The 24,511-nt window shown below is 53.7% G+C and overlaps 1 protein-coding gene across 1 annotated transcript in view; it reads right to left on the bottom strand.

The window, feature by feature from the left end:
- ACSF3 (acyl-CoA synthetase family member 3) overlaps nt 1–24,511 on the bottom strand; it is a 70,122-nt gene that overhangs the window by 19,756 nt on the left and 25,855 nt on the right. The window contains 1 exon segment of the mRNA XM_019536044.1: nt 11,248–11,374. Coding sequence (XP_019391589.1) covers nt 11,248–11,374 — 127 coding nt within the window.

Below are 24,511 nucleotides of genomic sequence, written 5' to 3'. Positions count from 1 at the left end.
GTGTCTGCCTGGAGACGGGGAATCCGGCAGCGGTGCGGGGGGGGCTAGCTCAGCATGGGCAATGTTTATGACAAGTGTACCACGGATTACCCCTGCACCCTTCCCAAGCGTCACTGTGGTTCGTTTCTCCCGCCTGCTCTGCTGCTCTGCTCTCAGCTCCCTCCCTGAACTTCTGCTCTGCTCTTGGCTTCCTTCCATGCACTCCATGCCTGATCTACCGCTCTGCTCCCTGCCCCATCTGCCACCGTGATGCCCATTCCCCCCCACGATGCTGCATGCCACAGAGAGGCCACAGCCTATGCAACCACGAGAAATGCACTGGGCCTACAGGAACCTGCAAAACCCACATGCTGCCCCATCCGCTGGGGACACCTTGGCGTTTCCAAGCCTCTCTCTGGCTTGGTTTTCAATCCTTGTCACTGGTGTTTGTTCATGCCTGACACTGGCCTCGGCCTGCCCTGATGCTTGCAGGCATGCATGATTCTTCTAGCAGCAAATGTAGGAGCCTGTAGACTTCTCTCCTCTCTTCTCAGAGCTGGGAGCATTTTGGGGCAGGGACTGGGTTTTGCTGCAAGCCTGATGTGCTGTGGGCATAAAACAGTGGGTTAGGCGCACCTAACAAGCCTGCGATCCTTCTTGAGATCCCCTGGGGAGACCCGACCCGACGTGGAGCTGCAGAGTATCTCTGGTGTCTAGACTGATGCTTTGCTAGGAAAGGGACCGCATCACCCTCACGGCGCGTCGCCGCCAGGCGCGTCTCAAACCCAGCGTTGAGTCTCCGCTGGGCCCCTTGTCAGAGCCAGCATCACTGCAGGAAAGAAAATGGGTAGGTAAAAAAAGGAAGCACTCCCCTCGCGCCCCCCGTTCCACATTCTCCTTTAAATACTCATGGAAATCCCTACAGAAGAGATCAAAAAGGAAACTCGGAGACGAACACAGGAGCCAGGTGTGGTGGCCGGCACCTGCCACGCAACCGGTGCCACTGCAAAGAGCTCGGCAATCACGCGCCAATGGCTAAAAACAACAAGGGCACAGAGAGCAACACCCAGCAAGAAACTTTGCTTCGCGCCTGCCCTTCGCCGAACAGCTGAGGACTAACCAGAGCCCTCCCTCTTCTCCCCGCTGCAACGACCAGTCCCAGCCTCTGGCGAGAGGGTTTGTAAATAAAGCATTGAGATAACGGAGGGTTTAAATTGTTCCCGTTAAATATACAGGAGTCCCACATACGTTTGCTTACAGTGCAATGCCATTAGCCACGAGTAAATACGCTCTCAGTTGTCTCCAGCCAAACCCATGGGGATGGGTCTGTTGAAAGTAAATGCCTGGAACATGCACTTCCTATGATGTTATCTGGCCGGGACTAGAGAGTGGATGGTGAGCTGGAGCCTCTTCAAAATTACAGGCATTTGGCTCCTTTTCAAGCCTTCTAGTCAGCCCGTGCTACCAGCCCCGAGCAAAAGCCTAACCACTTCAGGCTCTTGCCTTACGGGCATTGAAAACAAGCCCACGGAGCTGGGGAGGTAAAGCCAGGATGAGTTGCCGGCTTCTCCTAGGAGCCGACAGCAATTTGTACTATCCCACCTCCTCGAACCTGCAGCTCAACTGGAAATCCGAGCACCAAGGCAGCACCGGCAAAGGGAGCAAACTGCACGGGCTTTGCTGCAGCGTCTTGGGCTCTGGGCACTGACCAGCTGAGGAAGGGAGAAAGCTGAGCATGCAAAACCAGCAGGAAGGTAAAAGAAGGAAGGAGCAATAACCAGATCGGGGCCTCGAACACCCTTGCACGCAGGCAGCCACCGCAGAAGACCGGAGGCCCCTCGGACGGCTGCAACAGCCGTTCCCATGGACAGGCAGAGTTTGGCCACGTTCCCGCTGGAAGACAACATCCAAAGAGCGCCAGCAAGATGAGCGAACAGCCGAGAAGGGAATCCAAGGGCAAACCATTCACTTGAAGCACCAAGAGACTGCTGGCCATGCTGCAGGAGCAGCGCAAGGAGGCTCAATGCACCCAAGACCATCGCAAGGCTGAATGTCCCGGGTGAGAGTGGAGCAGGGCGGTGTGACCCCACCGAGTCTGGGCCCGGCCTTGAGCAGAGCAAACAGCCAGAGGGCACTTGGGGGACACCAGACTCTCCCAGATACCTACCGCACGTAGCCCCCTGCCCTCTGCAAGCCCTGGCTGCGGCGCATAGTGCGCTTCAAACACACGCTCCCAAAACCCACTCCATCTTTTACTGCCCAGGTCCGAAGCTCTCTGCACACGCGTGGCTGTGGCTGTTTGAAGCCCTACGTGGCACAAAATCCAGTCCGGACCTTCCCCATATCAGCTTTTACCGGTCTTGAGGAAGAGTCTGCCCCACGCCACCAGAAAACACCAGTGAAGATATAACCCCACCGGCTCAGGTGGTCTGCTGATTCCCTACTTGTGAATGCAGCCACGCTCAAAGCAGCTGGAGGCAGAGACGGGGCTCACCGAACACAATGGGAATGACCAGATATGTAGAAAAACAGAAAATTCAGGTGTGAAGGGACCTCAGGAGGTCACATCTAGTCCAACCCCCTGCTCTAAGCAGGACCAGCCCCAACTCCATCATCCCAGCCAAGGATTTGTCTATCCAAGTTTGCAAAACCTCCAAGGATGGAGACACCGCACCCGTTCCAGTGCTTTATTGCCCTCTTCGGCAGAAAGTTTTTCTTAACATCTAACTTCAACTTCTCTTGCATGGGCAATGTAGCTCGGTCTCCACTGATCAGTACTTTGCCTCTGTTTTTCTCAGTTTTTCACTAGAAGCCCTCGCTGCTCACTTGTCATTCCCATGGGTAGCGTTTCCATCTGCCAGACAAGACTTAACTTGCCCTTGAAATATAACCCAGGGACCGCAGCACGGGGGCACCCTTCACGCCTGCCGGGGAAAGGAAGGACAAGCTGCCACCAGTCACTGACTCTACCTGCCCTGGGCTGAGACTGGCACACCCCGCCACGGGGACAGCCGGGCTGCAGCGGTGCTGAGCTCCTGCCGCCTCCGGCCGCAGTTGTGATGCCGTTACCGCGAGCTGTGCTCACACCTGCCCGTGCCACCTAAAAGCTGGGATCCAGACCGCTTCTCACAGCAGCAAGCAGATGCCCAAGTCAAATCCTGCAGACCTCCTGCCTTCATGAAGTGAACTTCTGCATCCAGCTGAAGAAACACAGATCTTTGCTGCTGCTACGTTTTAGGTCCCCTGAGACTCGGAAGCCACGAGACAAACCTGACGTGCCGTCTCATCAGAGCTTGGTGAAACTTTCCAGCCAGGAGGAATTCATTAGGAGCGGGCATCTATTAAGTGAACTCTCCCACCGCACCGGTAGGGGACAAAAGAGAACAACTGAAAGCCATCAAGAACCCCTTAAACTGGAGCATAACTTCGGAGTTTCCTTATCATCTAAACCCTGCTCATGAATGCACCTCCGTATTGCTAATTCCCAGGGCTTTCACCGTCTCGATCCTGGGAAAAGTCGCAGCCTGGGCAACAGAGCCGCACTGCAGAGCACACGAGGGCGCAGACGACAGGACAATGCCCGCGTGCCCAGGCGGGCAGAGAGCTCGTCCCCCAGCCCAGTGCCACGGGAACCAGCCCTTTCCTCGGTGGGCTTCCCACCCTGAGAAGCCACTTGCCACATCTGCACCAGCTCCTAATTAAGCAATATTTTTTTTTAAAAACAGCATTTGTATTAACTGAATTTATGACTGGAAGAGACACTGCAAACAAACAGAAAAATTGCATATTAGGATGCTAATTAGATGCATTTCTATTTATAAGCCGCCTTGCTCAGGCTAAAGCAGTTTCTGTTTTCAGGTGTCAGTGTTACGCCCACAAATGGAAGCGATTTTCTTGACTAGGAAACACCTGCTTAGCTCCAGAGACAGGGAAACCTGTGCCAAGGGGAACAGGGAGCAGGCTGCTCAATGCTGCATGGCCGGCTCTTTCCAGGTGGTGCTCTGCGGTCCCCGCTTTCGGCACCTGAGCTGACCCTGACTGTAAAGGCCACGCTGTTATAAAAGATCCGCCCAGTTGTCCCAAGGACGCCCCGGCAATCCCGGGACCTGTGGGCTGAAATGCTGCAGCAGGCTCTTAGTCATCACGGCGCGGGCTCTCAATCTGTCACAGCAGATGCGGGGGGGGTGGCTAACACCCCGGGAAAACTCCCAAATCACGGAAACCAACATCGAAACCTCAGGCTTGTCACGCTATCCTTTTAAAGCAGGGCCTTCCAACGTCCCTGGAGGTCGTACCTTGTCCTCTTTCTCCTTCTGTGGCCTGAGCTGTCGTAGTATCCTAGAGAAGCAGGGCTGGGAGGAGGTCACATCTAGCCCAACCGCTACCTATGGCAGGATCGGCCCTGCCCAAACCACCCCGACACATCCACTGTCCAGCCTCGGAGCAACGCCCCACGGTCACCCCGGCACACATCACGACCAAACCTGCCACGGCGAAAGCAGGGGGTTCGCCGCAGCCGACGTCCTGCTGCTATACAAAGGTGTTAATATGCGCTCAAGAGATCCCAGGGAGGGGCCGTGCCCCTATTAGAGAGGCAAGCAACGCCCCCCAGTCTGAACAAGGGGAAAAATTCCTTCCTGACCCCAAATCTGGCATCGGGCTGACCCTGAGCAAGGGGGCAAGACCCTCCAGCTTGAAGTCCCAGCGCAGCCCAGCCGCCATCTCCAGCCTGCACCTCATGGGCTGGGACCTGAGTTGCAACATAAATTGCGTCCCCAGATGCCAGGACACCTAATCAGGACTCGAGCAAAGGTAAAAAGAAAACATTTCAGACCAGGACCCAGGGGCCTGTGTCCCCCTCTCTATTTCCGACAGTGCGCAACATACTGGAGGAGAAAGCAAGACGGTGCCATGGGGACGCAGTTCTTCAGGTCAGCTCCCGAAACCCCTTGGGCCTGTCGCTCGAAACAAGGTGCCAGGGAGAGGGGGAGCCTCTGGAGGGACTGGCGAGCTCCAGGCTCTGCAGGGTGATGCCGGGATCCTTCCTGGCTGCCCGAGTTTGTAGCTGGAGGTGGGAGCGTTCGAGCCGCGCGCGAGCAGCACGCTCGTTGCCTAGGCTTGGCAGGGCAGCACCGTGCTCGAAAGCCTGCCAGCGCGGAAGGCTGCTTCGGGCTTCTCCGGTTGCATTTTGCTGTAAACTTGCTTCTTCGTTTCTCCATAACTGCCTCTCGTGCGGCTGAATAGATTTTCCTACCCGAAACAAAGGGGTTCCTGATCTTCCAGGTCCCCTTTCCTAAAGCCCTCGACGGAAGGACCTAGGAGGAGTTTGCGGCCCGCAAGAACGGGCGTGGGGGTTTCCTGACCTCCACAAAGGGATCTCGCACAAGCTCCAAGCGATAACCTGGGACAAACAACCACGAGGCAGCTCCTCAAACGCAGCCCAAAGCCAGAAGCTCGAAAGAAAGGCGGCGGCGTTTCAAAGCGCGCATCAAACAAGTTAAATAACTCTTGCTCTCTTAACAACATATTAATCAAATTGCATCGATCCCTGCATCAGATTCCACTACCGATGCACCCTCTATCTTCTCGGCCCTGATGCATGCATTAAGAGAGTTTTATTCTGACAGATACAATATAGCAATCAATAAAATCTTATTATATGAAGCTGAGATACATGGATTTGTAGCAGGATTTATGCACTGCTTTCAAACCCGGTGCTATTTCATGTCTTTGCCTTAACCTGTAATTGAAAATAAATCTCCCTGAATACACCAGATTCTCATTTTCTGGATGTGTGGGCAAATGTGAATAGAAGCCGCCTTTCCCCTGGGGAGGATGCTGCTCGAGGATCTTATCTCTCGTGACTGTGCAAGCTTTTGCAGTGCCAGGTTCCTCAAAAGGCCGTATCCTGCCTTCTCACCAACGGTGGGGACGGCCGGTGTGTCCCAGTCAAACAATTCTGCCAACCTCTTTCTCTTTGCCGGTGGCTAGCGCGATCACACACCGACGACCATCGCTTCCAGGGCAGAGATGATGGAAATAGGTCTTGACTTCCCAGGGGTCAGAGAGCTGTGGGGAATGCATGCAAGTGGGGTGGGGAGAAGTGCTGGTAGCGATCAGGGTCGGTCTGCACCAGCTCGCTGCGGGGTTGTGCAGGGAATGGGCCTGACTCTGCCTTTCACCCCCCAGACACATGGGGGTTAGGAGTCCTTTGAAGACATCGCCCCGAGAAGGGAGGGGAGGCATTGCACGTTCTTCTTCTGGGTTTGCTTCGGCCTCCTACGGCGTGGCGCTGCTGAGGCGTCTGCTAGCAGGTGGGACCCCGGCGCTCTCCGGAGAGGACCGCAGGCTTTGATCGAGGCAGCGCTGTCAGAAGCATTCACACAACAAAACTCATCAAACCCGCCCGAAATGGAAGGGAGCGACAGAGCCAGCCAGACTTGACAACGACCCTGCCAAGCGACAGGCAAGGGAGTTAACCATAAATTACCGACATGACAACCACAGCTCCGACTCTCCTCCAAAGAGCTTGGGATGATGCGCTGCATTCCCGTCAGGAGGTACCGAATTTCCCAAATGCAGGTGACTTTAGATGTGTCCGCACCACCCCTTTGTTCTCCAGATGTAAAGCAATCCCCTCTGCAGACCTGCCTTTTCTACCCGGATTTGGCATCAATCACAGGTTTCACTCCGCACGGGTGTTGGGCATTGCCACGGCATTGATCTGAGTTAGAGAAGTAGGAGGTGTGGGTTTGCTGCGTTCAGCTCCTTTCCCCTGCCATTGTCATGCTCGAGGGAGCCGGGTTTGGTTTTTGGGGGCTAGCGGCCACGCTCCATTTCTCACTACTATGCAGGGCGAGGAGCAATAACTTCTCTCCTGAAAAAGGCAGCCTGGGGTCCTCTCTTCCCTGGAAGGGAGAGGAGGGTTAATACAGGAGCTTCCAGTACGAAGGAAAAAAGGCCACCCTGCCTTCTTTTTCAGCTTTCTCCCACGTTCCCCAAGAAACACAGTGAGCACAAGGACACAGGTCCTGAGCAGGCAAGGGAAGAGGCAGCAGAAGGCACTTAGCGGCACCCAGAAGAGCTAGAGGAGCCGACCGGCTTCAGGAACGAGCCTCTTGCTGCAGAAGGGGAAACATAAGGTATCTTGACAGGTGCTTGCAACAGGGCACGCGGCAAGTTCGGTGCCTGCTGCTGCGACACGTTTCCAGAGCACATCGGAGAGGAGCGCAGCCTTCAAAAGAAAAATCACACTGCCCTCGCAGAGCCTGATCCATCCACCCTCCGACGGGACGTGTCCAGCAACAGGGTGGCCTTGGCTAGTCTGCGGAGAAGAACTGATGGAGAAGGAAGCCGTTTGCAAGGTATTAGGGTTCAAAAGCAATACAGGGATTTCCATGGGCTAGTTGGGGACCCTATGCTTCTAGGGATTATGAGCATTAGGACACTGCCATGAAAGCCTTTGGGAGGAAGTCTAGGCAGGATCAAAACTGGAGGTGTTCAACTGAGCTGCTCTTTTCCATGGAAGGGGAGAGCTGAGTGCAGAGCTGAGAGCAGAGCACCGCAAAGCGCAAGTCTCCATGGAGAGAAAAGGAGACCCTTTGAGGGCTCACCAGTGCACCAAGATGTATGCGCACAACGCCTGTTATTTGGGAATTGCATCCACCGTGGTGCTTTCTCTGGACACGGTGCAGTTGCTACCGACCATGGGAGAAGACAGGCCCAAGATCTGCCCTTTCTACCCGGATTTGGCATCAATCACAGGTTTCACTCCGCTGTTTGCTACCACCAGGCCGCAGGCTGTGGCATGTGTCTCTCCACCCCAGCACCCTTTTGCAGACAGATGCCCGTGACAGCTATGCCTTCGTACGGATACATCCGCCACGAGATGCTGCAAGAGTAACACACTCTGTGCATTCGCTTGCAGTAATTATTCTTCATTTGCTGACCTGCTGGTTTCTAGCACTGTCATTAACAATCAGCAGAACGCTGAATTACAACTCAGGCGTTATTAGCAATAGTGCTGCACACTGTTTCCAAGTTTGGTCTCCTTGAAGCTCATTCCTACTCCAGCTGAGAGCATGCTTCCATGTGTCCTTGAAGAGTGCTTGAGAAGCCCTGTCAATAGGCTGCGCTCGTGCTGGGTTGGGTCCTTCATCCGGGCTAGACATTTCCCGTGCAGATGGGCCCCGAAGCGGATTAGGGTGTGGGCTCACGGGTGTTAAAGCTGCCTTTCATCAGTGCTAGAGGGAGACAGAGCAGTGGTGCCCTGAAGATTCAAGTCCATTCAAGGACCGTGTTTGCACACACATGCGGGGACAGCCTTAGCAAGTTATCCGCGAGCAAGCAGCACGACGCTGCGATGCTTTCCCTCCTCCCAATGCTGCCCGAACGCTCGCTCCTCTGAAAGTTAATGACCTTTGGTTAATGCATCTCTTGTTGAAATCCCACCTGCTAACAGCTACCTAGCTACAGCACGCAAGAGCCTGGGCTGCAGGGTGCGGCTTCCCCCGGCCACCACGCAGGACTGGGATCTCTCCCTCTGCACACAAAAAGAAGCATTCGTTTCCAGTAGCGAAGATGACAGTCTAGGAGGGGCTGGAGGCTGCACTGCTGATAGCACACCCCTGGCTGCCACAGACCTGCCGGCATTACGCCAGTGAGGGACAGGGAAAGAGGTCAAATGGCAAAACATTTCATGGGCCAGAGGAAACAGAACTAACACCCCCCCCCCCCAGTACCATCCTCCTCCCAGCTTTGCCGTAAGGGAGGGCAGAAATTGAGCTGGTCTGGGGAAGCCTCCTGGGCTTCCTGCCTTCGGTCGCTAACCCACCGCTGTCACTCTCACTTCCCCCAACCCCCAAGTATTCCTCGCTTTGGAGGTAAACGAAGGGGTTAAGTTTAATTTATACTGATTTCTATTTAATATCATTCTCTCCCTGTAGGAGCCGGCAGCTGTGAGCTGATTGTACTCTCTCATTATGCAGTCTGTATCGCTAATGGCCTGTGACAAAGGCATGCCATCTTCCAGGCCTTACCCCCGAGAGCCAATTAAGCACACATACTCCCTTCCTGTTTGCAGCGCATTACAATGAAATTAAACTGAATTTCAAAATCATTTTCTCCTAAAGACATCTCTTTACAATAATTAATGCACGCTATTCCTTTGCATTTCAAATATTCATCAGGAGTGGTGACTAAAAATTGTTTTAAGCTGACTGCCCCACACCCTGCAATGTCTGCTGATGCCGAGTCATGAAGCCTTGCTACTGGTGTGATACCGGCACTGGAAACAGCACTCGGGGGGGTGTCACAACTCCAGCTTCAATTAAAGGAACCAAAAATTGTAGCGTTGCTGGGGGAGAGCGTTTTTTTATGATGTGCAAAATCAATAAAAAGGCCACGGAGAGGGCACTAGAAATGCAGCCCTGTGCTCTTGAGGACTGCTGATGGCACAGCTGGCATGCAATAAGAATGGAAATGCAAAATGCAGTGCTGTGTGCACGGTAGGGCTACGATGGAAGTTCAAGTGCAGGGGGAAGAATAGCGTTTGTTGTATCCGTAAGATTCAAGGTGGCCCAAACGCAGTGGGGCAAATAGGTCTATATTTATTCCATAATTCTAACAGCACGTTGCCAGGGAGCCAGGTAACAGAAAGCAGAGCAGGGCAGAGGTATTAACCAACAGGTTTAACCCAGCAAATGCTATTTCAAAGGTGCCCTGTGGTCCCACTACACGCTAAGCTGAGCCTGGGACCAAAGCAAGTTCCTTGTTGTACTTACAGTTCATTCACCAGGGTGCTGCAGCTGGAGTAATTCTGCCCAGATGTGCTGAGCATGGTCAGCACATGACAGTTAGAGTGGAGGAATAACTTACTCAAGGCTTGTTGCTTCTTTCCAGCTCAGTAACCGCTTGCAGCTAATGATTTCTTGAAATGTGGTACCTGGCATTCTTGGCTAATACTTCTGCCGATAGTGTTTGGTCAAGAGACTGGGAACAAGCATTGTTTTAGAAGCACGTGAAATTCCAGCTGTGCTACTCTGGACTGGATACATGGGGCATGCAGTTTGGTTCATCAGGGTGCTGCTGTCAGACGGTGTTTCAGAGCGGCACTGTTTTCCCAATGCTTATGCAGAGGGGATGGGTCCCCCTGGCACTCTGTACGGTGCCATGACAGCACCACATGAAATCCAAAGCAAAACCAACCACAGACCTGGGCTGGAAACGGTTTGACTGCCACGCAAAAAATGTCATGACACATAGCTCGCCACCCCAGTCCCAAACACTTTGCTTTTCCTGCCTGGAATCAAGAGGAAAGGTCCAATACTGAAAATATTCATGACCTAGAAGTCCAAAGGCACACACAGCTCAGGTCACCAAAACCTTTTGTTCACATCTCAACAGCATCACCTTGTTGTTTTGTGGGGTTTTTTTGCCATCACGAATTTCAATTTCAAAATGACAACTTACTGGAAAACTGGCGCATTTCATCTCAAAACCACTGCAGTGAAACATTTTGGCAACTCCAAGGTTTTCTCCACATTTCTCTGTCGTGTTGGAAAATTAATTGCACGCCCCAGAAAGCTTCTGAAAGTGTTGGTGAAGTGGCATATTCCAACGAGACGTTCCCTTGAAAACTTCCTGACGGGTTGCAATGAACCTGTGGTGCCTGTGGCGTGCAGAGCTCTCCATCCCTTTCTTGATGGATGCTAGATAACCACCCACATAAAGGGCTGGGCAGGGAAGCAGAGCCAGCTTTCTTTATGGAAAACCCAATTCCCATTAAGTCAATGGGAACCCTGCTCCTCCTTTCAATATGGCTTGGCTCCAGGTGCCCAGACTGATGTTAATGCATTGCTGTGTTTCAGGTACCGAGCGGCTGCTTGGGTGCTAAAACTTGCTCTGTTACTGGTGGCAGTGGGCCCTGTTTGCAAAGGGGGAAAGGTCTTTGAAGGTCTTCTAGGATGCAGCTCCGGCGTTTGAAGACCAGTCCAGCCAAAGGGGGTTTCTGCCCACTCTGATGCATGACTTGACCACACTTAACCCAGTAATACCCCCATTACCCTGCCCGTTCTCCTCCCAGAGCTGGGCAATGCGGCGTCTCCTTTCTTCCAGCTAGATGGGGAGGGAAGGGAGCGAGACCCTGCACTGGCACTGCTCCGTGATGACCCAGCCAGCAGGAAGATGCAGAGGAACAAGCAGACCTCCCCATGCCCTCACTGATGGAGAAAATCCCCCCCAGGTGCTGCCACGGTGCCCACACGGTACCTGTTTGGAACCAGCCATCGGGAGTGAAAGCGGCTTTGGTTTCTGCAGGCCGGTTCCAGTATTCGCGAAACACCGTCGGCCCCTTCACCAAGAGCTCCCCTTCCTTGTCTTCGAGGCCGGGGGTCACCTGGGACAAACACAGAATAAAGGTTTCCTGAGTGTCAAGGATTTGTGCCTCTATCACTGTGTGTCCCCTGGATGCCCCGAGGGCAGGGACGGCCCCTCCTGCCTTCTGAGAACCGCTCGGTAAATCGTGGTGCTGCCCATCCACCTGCTGCGTCTCTCGCTTCAAGCAAGAAGAAGGGACTAAGAACAGAAAGCAGAGCCATCCTGAGTCAGCCCAACAGCCCATCTTGCCCTGTATCCTGGCTCCAACACTGGCAGTAGCAGATAATACAAGTGACTGGTGAGGAGAGGCCGAGGGAACTGGGCTGACTGAGTCTGCAGAAGAGAAGACCGAGGGGGATTGAACAGCAGCCTCCAGCTCCCTGCAGCGGGGCTGCAACGAGGATGGAGCTGGACCATTCCCGGTGGCGACAGATGACAGGACAAAGAGCAACGGGCTCCAGTTGCAGCAAGGGAGGCTGAGTTTGGATATTAGGATAAACACTCTCACTAGGAGGGGGGTGACGCACTGGAACGGGTTACCCGGAGAGGTGGTGGAGTCTCTATCCTTGGAGACTGTTAAGACACAGGTAGACAAAGCCTTGGCTGGGGCTGGGATGACGTAGTTGGGGCTGGTCCTGCTTTGAGCAGGGGTTTGGACTAGATGTGACCTCCTGAGGTCCCTTCAACCCTCATTTTCTCTGATTCTATAATCCAGAGGCAGAGCGTGCAAACGGGGCACGTCCAGAGCGATCTCCCCACCTGACAAACAAGAAGTTCTGAGATTGTATAAAGCACCACCTTGGAAGGCATCAGCAATGTATTTACAGAGGTCCCGAGACCCAAGAACTGCCAATTTGGTGCATCCAGCCTGGTTTCCCAGCCCCGCGAGCGGCGCAGGGGATCTCCTTCCGGAGACGACAAAATACCTCTGTAATGCTCCAGGGTGAATACAGCCTCGTGGGAACGGTGAGTCCCTTCCTCCCTGCAGGACAAGGGGGACAGCCCTTGCACCTAATGCAAGGCCGACGTTTTTCCCTCCCAAGGTCTGAAGTGCTTTAGTCTTGCTAAGCTATTTGCCTCAACCGTGCTCCCCCAGCAGCCGGTGCTGCAAGTTCAATTATACTGTAAACTGCATCCGAAATGCGATTCCTTTTTAATTCCGTGACTCAGAAAACTCAAATGCCACCAACAAAACCTCTCCTGAGTGCCAGAAATCTCTGCACCAGGGCCAGCCAAGATGCGTTCAACTCGCCGGGGTTGACGGCATCTCACCCGGGGCCCTGTATCCTGTGCCTTGGGTGTCCTTGGGATCACTGTGCACAGTGCGGCTTTTATCTGGTCGTGTAGCCGCCCTTCCTGGCCCAGCCTTCTTGTTGAGCGGGGACCAGGGCAGGCGCAGTGCAGTGGCACTGTGGTATCATCTGGGGAAATCCTTCCAAACATAAGCACCGGGGCGCCTTCCCCATCAGGGGCTGCAGGTAGGAATGGAGGGGGCAGGAGGGGATTCCCTGGCCACGCTGGAAGCCTGTTGCATGGACAGGTCTGATGCACGGCTCTCAAGTGATCCTTTGGGATGCATCCAGGGTTGCTATGAACAGGACAGGCTCCAGAGACAGCCGCACTGGTCTCTCCGCGCTGGCGCAGCTGCCCAACAGGGAGCTTCTGAAAAGGGCTCAGGGATAAAGATGACTGGAGAGGAAGGGCTGTGGAGGATACCAACTAAACATCCTGACCCACAGACAGACCGTGCTGGCTGACGCTCTCTGGGGCTGCGTGCCTAGCAGGGGCTGCAGCCAGCTCTCGGGGATAACGTTGTGGGATGCCAGATGCCACAGCCTTTGAAATGACAGCTGTGGAGGACCCCGGAGGGCAGCTGTCCCACTTGGCACTGCCAGCCACCCGCGCCTGGCTTGGGAACAAAGTGCACACCCGCTCTCTCAGCGGGACACAGAGGAGCCCCCGCTCTAAGCCCACCGAAGGGAAGGCAGAGTGGCTGCACCCCTGGTGAAAAGCCAGGCAACACTCAATCTCAGGACACATGCAGGTAGTGCGCAGCGGTACCCTGGGTTTAATTCACCGGATCAAGGCTGCCGATAGACCTGTGTGCTGAGGGAAAATAAAGCAAGAAGACAACCACAGCTTCTTAGGGCGCAGCAAGCAGCCAGAGGGCCTTTCAGCTCGCTTTTGCAAGCACAGCTGGCTTGCCAGACTAAAACTCACTGCCACACGGCCCTGGCTGGGGAATAAGCAGCAAAAATCTCTCCAGTGTGGCTGGCCAGGCTCTGCTGGCAACCTTGGGGGGGCAGAAATAGACCCCTAGTACCTTTCTGCCCATGCAGGGTCCCTTCCAGGTGAGGCAGGTGCCTGGGGGAGAGCAGCCAGACTGGGGGGACACACACTACTGCTGCATGGCAAATGCAGAGGGACCACCTCCATTCCCAGAGTGGTCAACCCATTCTTTTTTAATGAAGGGACCCTGGATTTATTCCAGAAACAATGCAACCTCCTGGCTGTTATCGTCAAGAAGGGAAGGGCAACGGTGACATTTCTTCCTTCCGCGGCCTGCATGGACAAGCTGTCATTTAGCACCAAGGAGCAGACAAGAAATCTGCTGCGGCAGGAGATGGGGCCTTGGTCAGACCCAGGGCAGTAACCTGTCTGCTCTTTAGCAGGCTGTCGTTTCAGAACTGTGAGGACGCCAGTAGATAAAGGCTAAAGGTATGTGAAGGTGCAACTGGAGCACAGGCTAGCAGAACCGTGCACAGTGCTAGCACTGCTAACAAGAGCAACAAAGATGTGAAAAGTGCAGCGACGGCACCTCTCGTGGGTTCTGCTCATATAGTGTCCACTCGAAACAGGTCTCTAGCAGCCCCCAGGACTAGTATGGATAAGGCACAACAATGCTGGAAGCACAGCTGCAAGCGATGCAGTATCCAGCATCACATCTGGCAGCCTTTGACTCCCCAGTCCGGAAGACCCAGTGCCCATTTACAGCTGAAGGCAGCCCCAGCATGAGTCCAGAGAGTTCACGCTCATGCCTCTGCAGCCATAGGGCGATGACTAAATGGATTTAACACATCCCTTAGGCCACCCGTGAGAACCCTCTCAATGAACAGCCAGGAAGGAGAGATTTCAGGTCACGGGTATTTCTCATGCTACCTTGAGCTAAGAGCGATTAGTTTGGGAACTCCATGCACAAGCCTGTGTCATGGGCTTCAACTATCCAAGGTCCCTGAAGAAGTGAACCACAAGCTGGGATGAGGGCTGGTCCTGCTTTGAGGAGGGGATTGGACTAGATGTGACCTCCTGAGGTCCCCTCCAACCTGAATTTTCTGTGACACTATAAACCAGAAGACCTGCGAGCTGGAGCTCTGGGAGAGGGTGTGCAAGTAGCTTTGGTGCCTCTGGGGGAGGTGGTGGGAGGGGTTTGGTATTGGTCTGAGGGGCCTGGGACAGCCAGGCCATGAGCTCCCATATCACGAGGAGGTAACAGGCAGAGAAGGCAAGGGGAGGTGCACTGTTGGAGTCTGAGCAGACCATGGGCCCCAACACAACAACCAAGTGGGCATGTCTACATGTGCATTTACTGTGCAGTAAGTCACTGCACAGTAAGCGGTTATTAGACCGGCATCTACACGTGTAGGTGCTACTGAGCAGTAACACTGTGTGTGCTCTGACCTGGGAGTAAAGTTATTCCTAAGTCGGAGTGCACACACAGTGTTACTGCACAGTACGGTGTCTACCTGTGCCTTACTGCGCAGTAACTACTTGGGAGTAAATTTGCTACCTGCAAACTGACTAGGTGGCAAATTTACTCCCAAGTCAGTGTAAGTCGCCATAGCTACTGTGCAGTACAGGTGCACACGTGTAGACACACACCTGTACTGCCGAGTTTTTAATTTTTGGTTATGCACGTGTAGACATGCCCAGTGAGTGTCCAGCTGGTGGGGCTTGGCCAGGGCTATGGCAGATGTCATGGGCAGGTCGATGACAAAGTCTCTTTTTATCACTCCATTTTCCTCCCATAAGCGACTCAGTGATGCTGCCCAGAGGAGGACATCTTCCACTCCCTGTCCTAGGCTCCAACCATTAAACAACACAGCACCTATCCTGCCAACAGAGCATTTCTTTGACTTCAAAACTCCAGCAACGCTTAGTCTACCGTAAAACGATCCCGAATTTCCATGTTCCTTTTATCGACAGTCATAAAAGGCCTGCGCAGACCTCTCGCCATGCCCTCCAAGGCCCGGTGAGCAATCCAGGGCAGGATTCACCTGCCCTCGCCTGTGCCTTGTGTGAATCGAGCTTTGAACGGGCTCCAAATTTCTTGTCATATCAGCTCCAATTCTGGCACCGGCTCAACCCACATCTTATCTAGAGCAGAGCTCCCTGGCAGCAGGCACCTCCCCGTCGTGTAATGTAATGATGTTATGGCTGGCTTGCAAACAGTAAAACAGAAAGGCCGTGACGTTATCTTAATAGGATTTTGCTTGCTGAACTCCGGATGTCACTGGCACTGCTCCCTGGCGTCCAAAGCGCATGCAAACCACTTCAGCGCCAGCAGCTCGTGGTGCTTGAAGGCAGCATAAATTAAAATTCAGGGTTCGAGGCACATCTCTGCTACAGCCTCTGATGCTCTCCCAAATGTAGGCGCACACCAGGCTAGCACAGCGCTACATGTTTCCAGCACGAGGCTCGCGCTGCAGCGCTGTGCAGCTCTCCCACTCCTCCCTCTGTCAAATCTCCAAGGGATCCTTTGTTGATACACCAGATCTAAGTTACAAGCAGCTGTTGAAAGCATCAGATTGCTAATTGCACCGATATCCTATTCTCCAAGTGCCGCGTTTTTAATGCACGTTTCCCCTGCTTTAATGCATTCAAGCCGCGGTAATGAGCAGACACTGCGTGCCCGGGGAAGGTGGGTGTTTGATTGCTTTCTGCTGGAACATGGATTCAGCAAGTTGAGCCGGCCCAGCCGGCGCACGAGATAAGATTCCATTTTCCACGCATGAAAATAAAAGGCTGTAATAAATCCTCTGAAGGGATAAATCCCGGTGATTATAAAACGCATATTTGCAATGCTTCCTTTGTACCTCTTTATTAGCAGGAAGCAGCAGCGACTTGTAAATAGCTGGGAACCCCTGTTAGGCAGGTAGCCCTCGGGCTGGTTCAAAGCCACCACTGGTTTTCCTGCAGTCACAGAGACCTGCTGCCTCTCCCCGTCGCGAGCCGGGAAGTCAGTCATGGGCCTTAATGGAATTGGGCCCTTCCATCGGAGGCACCACGTCCCCAGACAAGAAGGATGCTCCAGCCAGGAGCAAAAGCTGAACTTTGCTTCCATGGGGCTCAGGGGGCATCACCCGCTCTCCCTTCCTGAAGTCCAGGCCCTTTATCCGAAGGTGTAAGACGGTTGGCTGCAGACCAGAAGATCCTCTCTTGGAAGAGAAGATGCAGGAGATCTTATGAGGCTCTTGAAAGCATGGCTTTCTCCCAGATGCCTCCTGCAAGTCCACGACCGGATGCCTTCTGCAACTCCCGTCTACATGTAAGGAGGACAGCAGTTGTACTGGGTTAAAATGGGAGGCCTCAGTGGTGCTGGAAGGAGAAGAGGGCACTCTCTCCAGGGGGATGCAGGGAAAACCATGATTTGGTTGCTCATGAAAGCTTGCATAAGCTGTAAGGCGCATCTCCACCCTGCCTTTTGCTTGGCTTCAGGCTGACACAGCTAACCACCTCTCCCCACTATCCACTTGCAAAGTTGAGGTGCTTCACAGTTTGGATATAAAATGTTTTCGGGGCTCAGCATGGCAACAGCAATTCTGTTCCCCCTTGTCTCCCTCACTACACCTCATGCTTCTTCCACAGCTGCCTCCCTTCACACCCATGGGACCCCCCGTATCCTCGGGTACCGCAGGCTTCCTGTACCAGTGCCAGTCACCCTGGTCTCCAGTCCAGACCATATTCATGCCCAGCACAGCACAAGCTTGCGGGGACAGCTCTGGTGGGGCACAGCTGGCAAGCACATTGCAGCAATGAAGCCCTGCGTAAGCCATCCCGTGATCCCTAACCCCAGATCCCGGTTTCTCATGCACTGATAAGGAAGGTTTCCATGCTCACGCCTAACGTAAGCGTGTTTCACTTATGGATAAGGACATCAGGACAGCGCCGTCGTTCAAGCTGACGCACCTCGTGAACAACAGAGCACGGACGCGTGCCCTGCAAGGGAGAGCTTTCCCCACCCGGAGACACCGGAGCTGCGCTCTGGCCAGTGCAATGCACTGAAACAACGCTCAGCTGTCCTCTTTCACAAAAAATACCCCAGGTCTCCCTTGATAAGAGGCAATTACAGACAATTTCCTCTCCAACCACACTGTAAGGAGCATCAGGGTGCTACTGAACAACGACCGAACTCGAATGGCATGAATCGAACACCCACTCGTGCGGATTGGAGCCCTTCAGATGCCAGCTCAGACACCGCAGGGGCAAATTCCTTCCAGCATGAAACCCATCCCATTTAAAGCAGGAAAACCCTTCCGTGACTGCAGAAGTGTTTGCTGTTCAGATGCTCCTGCACAGAAGTAAAATGCTGGGGGGGGTCATCACATTATATTTGTAAAGAAGTGACTACTGGGATCAAAATCCTGACAACCCCCTGCCTTTGCAGCATCTAACAGGGGGAGAACCATTGTGGGGGGTGATGACACTTATACAAGTAAATGAGCAATTGCATTACTCCTCCCACAAATCAGGGCTTTTTTAAAAAAATGTGAAAAGGTAGAAAAATACTTTAAACAGTAAAAAAACAAACAAACCCAAATCCTGAGAGAGCCAAAGTGCTCACCCCGCTGCCTCGCACACCGCATGGCTCTTCAGAACTGGCCACGCAGCAGCCTCGACGCGCTGTATCACAAAGAGGAGCCATTAGCCATATGCTGCTGCAGGAGAGGACTGTATTTGGGCTGCGATCTCACCCCGAGGAGCCATCACAGCCCTCGCTAGCATAGGCAGAGTAGCCAGCGGCTGCTCCTCTTTTAGTGGCCACTGCTGCACACATGGCTCGATGCCAGAGCGGCGTGTGTCCACGGGGCACGACTTTACGATGCTGTGCTTTATTGAAATGACTTCTCCCCTGTCGCCTCCCTTCCCCTCGCCCCGCCGACCACAGAGCTCAGCAGCGGGCAGGATCTATGCTTCATGCCTCCCCTCCTCTCCACAGCTTGCAGCATCGCTGGACACAATCCTCTATCCTCTCTAAAAGGCAATGCACCTCCATCGTTCAAGATCCCCCGACCAGGAGCTGATGGGCAGAGCATCACCGGTACAGCACATAACACACCATCACCATCTAACAGCCTCATCCCAGCTTTGCTGCAGAACTGGTCCATGGTAAGGACCTCTCTCGTAAGCAGGCAGCCAGGACGGGTCTCCATTCCCAGCATCTCCTCCACAACTCAAGCTTTATTTTATCCCCCGCATTTATCACCTGGACTTCTGAAAAGGAGTTTTGTGCCCACAAAAAGGGCAGGACAGCCCTATGAGCTCTGAACCCCAGGAAAGGCACCTCTCCTGGAAGGAGACACAGACACCAAGCTCACTGGATCCCTGGCCTCATCTCTTGGGGCCTGAATGGCAGCGGTGATTTCAAGACATGCGCACCTAGCCTCTAGGAAGCAGATTGAGAGTATCACCTCATTTCATAGCAAGCCCCAGTCACCAGCAGACAGTACCTGTAATCTCGACCTACTTGGGCCGGACCTGAGCCTATGTCCTTAGTGGTACAAGGCTTGCAAGCACGTTCCCTGCCTCCCAGGCCAAACTGCTCCCACTAAGCTCCGTGTTTTTGTGCGAGCATCATCATCCCTAGGAGCTCCATGTCCCGCAGCAGGCCATTTCACCATTTTGACACACTACAATTTTCCTCATGTTGAAAAAAGGCAGATTTCTGATCCCCAGGGACATAACACAGAGCAAGGGGGTGGGGGAAACAAAAACCCCAGAGCCCAGACCGTACTCTACAAGGCCACATCTCACATCTGTTTTTGCAATGTTAACTTTTCATAAAGGGCTAGGAATAACGCAATCAGTTTCCTTCTCACGCTGGAAGGTTATAAATTTAAAAGCAAAAGGGGAAGCAGAAAGATGGGGCTTTGGATGTTATTCCCAGGAACCAACCCGCACTTGGAACAAAAGCTGTTACACATCTGAGAAGCAAAAGGAGATCTGTGTGTGTGTCCATGTGTATTTTCTATATTACACACACATGTACATATAATACATGCATATATAAATATGTGTCTATATGTGTGTGTATATATATACACATACATGTGAGTAATATATATGTGTGTATTTTATGTTAAACACACATATGTAGGTATACACATGCATATACACATATAGATGTATGTATGTGAATATGTGTGATGTGTGTGTATTTTATCTGTTACACGTGTATATAAATACATCTGTGTGTATACATAGATGTACACATGTGTGTAACATAGGTGTGTATGTATATATTGGAAAGCTGTTATACACATATAATACACATATGTCTGTACTATATATATATACGACACACATATGTATATACACACACATGTGTATATATGTGTGTGTGTGCGCACACATGCGAGAGAGAAAGAGAAGCAGAGATTTTAGGTGCTACAGATCTTTAAAAGTCATTGGACTGATTAAGTCCAGAACCACAGACAACCACCCCAGTGTGAGAAAGGTCAATCTTTCGTTGCAATTATTTCCCAGGCACAGAACTTCTTGATATCTATTAATACCGTAAACAAGAAGAGTAACGTCCACCCCGAAATGCCAGCCGCTCCACACCCCACAGCTCTCGTCTGCCTTGTTTGGAGGCTTCGGGAGGTAATAACCAAGGTGAGATGTCAGCACGTCTTCCTACTGCCCGTGCTCTGTTCATTAGGGAGATATTCCTGGAGTGCGCTCGCACTGCCAGCTTTGCTTTTGTGTGCTGGGGCAGGCAGGAGATTCAATTAACGTCCCACCCTGTTTGCTTTCTACCGGCCTCACTCACAAGCTGCGGCTGGGAGAATCGCAGAAGTCAGGCTGGAAGGGACCTCCCGAGGTCATCCAACCCGACCCCCCGCCGGAGGCAGGATCAGCCCTGTGCAAGCCGAGAAAGGAGAGCCCAGAGTGCTAGGATGAGTACTCACTGTGCAGACCAACGCTGCGCACTTTCCCTGTGCTCCCTTGCCTGCTGGCACCACTCTCTCTGCCGTGTGCAGGAGACGAGGGCTATCCACCACCTGGTCTGTCAACGAACTGGGGTATTTGGTGGCTGCTGGCAACTAAAATCTGTGGCGGGGAAAAGAGGGGGTACAAGCGGTAGCAGCTGACAAGCAGGGGCTCCGCTGCTGGAGGTGGGTCTTCTAGCTCATGAAAAGCCCTGTGGTCTGGATCCAGCCCACAGGCCCAAATCAGCTAGACGCCCCTGTGTTCTGGGGCACAGAGTGGGTTCCTGCAGTGCTGTGCCCTGGACCTTGGGCCCCTTGGCACTGCCACAATGCAAATTTTATTATAATTAATGAGGACCTCTGTGCGAGGTGCTGCTAGAGATCCAGGGAATGGCCAGGCATGCTCAAATTGGAGAGAAGCGGGGCTGGAAGGGAGCTCCAGAGGTCACATCTAGTCCAACCCCTGCCTGAGGCAGGATCCGCTCCGTGCAAAACAGCCCAGATAAACCCATTGCTCAAACTCTTTGTAAAACTGCTGTCAACCCTGACACAACACCAGACATCACACCTGCATGCAGTGTTGCAGCAATGAAGTCCTGGGCAAGTCCCATCACACCCCAGCCTGCCACAGGGAAAGTAGGGGGACCATGGCAGCTAACGGCCTGCTTCTGTGAAGGTTAATATGCATTCGAGAGATCCCAGGTAGAGGCTGCGCCCCCCCATTGCAAAGGAAGATAACACCCCCCCATATCAAATCTGTCCATGGAGAAAAATTCCTTCCTGGCCCCAAATAGGGTGTCAGTCTGATCCCGAGCAGAGGGGCAAGACCCTCTAGCCAGGACCCTCTGGCTTTAAGTCCAGTGGAAACACTGGCACAGCCCAGTCCCCATCCCCAGCCTGGGCAGCAGGCAAGACCCAATGACTCTGGGAAAGGCTTAAAACCCGCCTGACACCTGAAGCAGAAAGAAGGGCAGGGGGCAACCTGCAAAGCTCAGCACAGGCAAACACAGGCATCACTACGCCTAGATCATCCCCGACCGGTGGCTGTCCACGCTCTCCTTGACCCCTTCCAGTGATGGAGAGTCCACAGCTTCTCCAGCATCTGCTTCCTGCCAGGGAAGAAGTCTGTCCTGTTCTTCGATCTAAAACAACTTTGCTAAAACTAGGAGCAAGCGTGCAGGACTTGGATCTGAAACAGAAGAGGATCCTGCTGGAAAGAGCCTGCTGCTTGCCCGTCACGTGGAGACAAGTGACACCAGTTGCTCCCAGCTGCGATGGGACAGGGATGCCCGGGCCAGCCAGGGCACGCTCAGGGGACTTCTTCCCACCTCCAGCGCAGCAGGGCAATCCCAACAGAGAGCTCCAGGCTTGAGAGAAGATGGATCTGGCCACCGGAAAGAAGGACCTTTTTGGCAGATGGGCCCTGCCTGAACAGGGGGCAGGTATGGGGGTGCATGCAACTGGAACATTTCTCTGCAGAAGATCAATGCCAAGTCCTGACCCCTCTTAGTGGCCCGGCTCCCCCGTCAACCAGCTGAAGCGGGAGCAGATCCTTGCACGCCTCACCCTCAGTCTACTCTTCTGCATGCCAAGATCTGGGGACATCTTGCTTGATACGACATAGACAAGCAGAGCAAGACAAACAGCGAGCGTCTTTCAGCAAACGAATAAAGGCCAAGCAGGGATGCTAGGGGCTCTCGCGATCCAAAAGATCATGGGAAGATCCAGCTGGAGGGATAACGCAGCAGCAAACCCAAGTTGAGGAGCACGGTCCTTGCAGCTTTCCCCAGCTATCCTTTCCTCATAGCGGGGCTACGGAGAGGTTCTGCGGCCACCCCCACCCCCCGCAGCCGGGCAGCGGATGCTGGGTTTCCTCTCCTGGAGACCATGTGTGGCCTCTCCTTCAGCACAACGAGCCCTGCAAAGCTGCCTTCATCCGTATAATTACCTCCCACGGAAGGAGGCTTCCCCTCTTTCCACCCACACACGGCATCACCCCCGCACAGGAAACAGGCTTCTGCTGTCGACCCGCAGCAGGAGACTTCCATCTATGCAGGAAGAGGCTGCTACCCCCCTGCCACCCCAACCCATTCACGGGAAAGGCTGATGCCTGCCGGCGAAACACCCCCTCCTCCCTAGAAGACGCCTCTCCAGAACACAGACCTCCCTCGAGAAGGAGAAACACATTCTCCACCTTCCCGGCAAGCTGAATGCTTAATAAAAAAAGAAAGTGCCGCACATATGTCTAAATGCGTCCCAGTACAGCCAGGAAGCGTTACAGCGCAGCCGGGATTTAGGATAGTAAAATGCGTGGCCTGACAGTATATTCTCCCCGCAGGGGACAGCAACTGCCCTGTGTCTTATGGTACAAAGAGCCAACGTTCATTTTTAGCATCGTCTGGAAAAGACTGGGGCTATGAAACGATGAGCTGCGTCAGCCAAGACGCAGGAAGGAAGCAGCAAGCATGGGGAGGAACGGCTTTCTTCAGGAGACAGCCCGAGCACGCGGGAGAGGACGCGCGTGGTGTCGAAAAGGCGATGACTGGGAGCATGGCCGAGGTTTGCTGGCTCTCGAAGATTCACCGCACTCTGGGCAGAGGCGATGGGGGGTCACGTCTAAGGGCCACACCTCTCGTCGACCCTCCTTGTCTTGCAACCCGGGGCCATTCCCAGATGTGCCTTCAAGCCTCTGAGATGCCCTAGGGGGTTCTCCCCAGGCTCTGCAAGGGTCTGAGATTGCCCCGATCCCATTGCAACGCTATGCAATGCAGACCACGCACCCCACCCAGGGGCCGTGTCCTCCCACGCGTGTCTGCAACCCCGCGGCCCCTCTGCCAGGCCTGCGTGTAGGTGCAGGCAGCACGCGACTAACAGATGGCAGAGACATGCGGGGGAGCCAGGGAGAGGAGGGGCCTGCGGACACGGGTGGCGGTGGGGAGGGAGGGTCGCGGCAGCGCTGTTTCCGGTCCAGGGCGACGGCCTGCATACGGATAAACGATGAGATAATTACAACCCCAAAAATATATATATCTATATTGGTGCGGAGGACAAAGCCCCAGGCAGCCGCCACCAGCCCCTCGCACCCATGCAGCCGTGGCACTGTAAAAGCCCTCGCTAGCGCGGCGCCTTATGTACAGCTGTGAAGCCATTTATTTATGGACAGACCCCCATTGTCAGGGCTGGGCTACCATGTAAGCGATTACGTTTGGGAGAAGAGGGAGGGGAAAAAAAACCCTCTGCACTGCCGCGCACGTGCACATACACGTGCATGCCAATACATAAATAAGAGCCCAGAGAGACAATGCCCGCTAAGCTCACAGGGTTTACAGCCGATGCCAGCTGGGAAGTTACGGTGTATGAAATATGCATCAAACTGAACAAAGCAAACTGAAATAATCAACACGAGGAAGGGGAAGGGTAGGGGGAAATAACCCGTTTGTATATGCAGTACATGCCCCCGTGCCCGAATGCCAGCGAGGGTGACGTGAGTCAGAGCCGCAAAAGCAGGGGAAAGTGGCTTGAAAGCTGCTGAGTTGAGAGAGAAAGCTTGGAGGTGAGTCAGGGAGTGCTATCCCCTGCCATGTGCCTTGTCTCCCCCCGGGAGACCGTGGAGCACTGCACTGGCTTCCCAAGTGGGATCAGCCGCATCACCAGACCTGCATTCACCCACTGGGGTCTGCCCTGGACTAGCTGCAGCAAGAGGCCCCAGAGCTGCCGTCATCCTGGAAACAGCGACCGAGACCTTCCAAGAAACATGGCATGGGACCTCCAAGCACTTTGCAAGCATTCATGCCCACATGCACACACACCCCCGCCAGCTGCCTAGCACACTAATGCAGGGGATGCCCACGGGTCAGGCACTGAAATGCAACCACTTCTCGGCTGAGCGGCAGCAGCTGCTTTGTAAGAGATGAGCGTGGTGGCGTGGCTGCTACGGAGAGGAAGCG

The sequence above is a fragment of the Crocodylus porosus genome, unplaced genomic scaffold (genome assembly GCF_001723895.1).
Source record: "Crocodylus porosus isolate Cpor-Errol unplaced genomic scaffold, CroPor_comp1, whole genome shotgun sequence".
Classification (NCBI taxonomy): domain Eukaryota; kingdom Metazoa; phylum Chordata; order Crocodylia; family Crocodylidae; genus Crocodylus; species Crocodylus porosus.
Note: the sequence above shows the minus strand (reverse complement) of the source record. Positions and strands in the feature narration are given on the sequence as shown.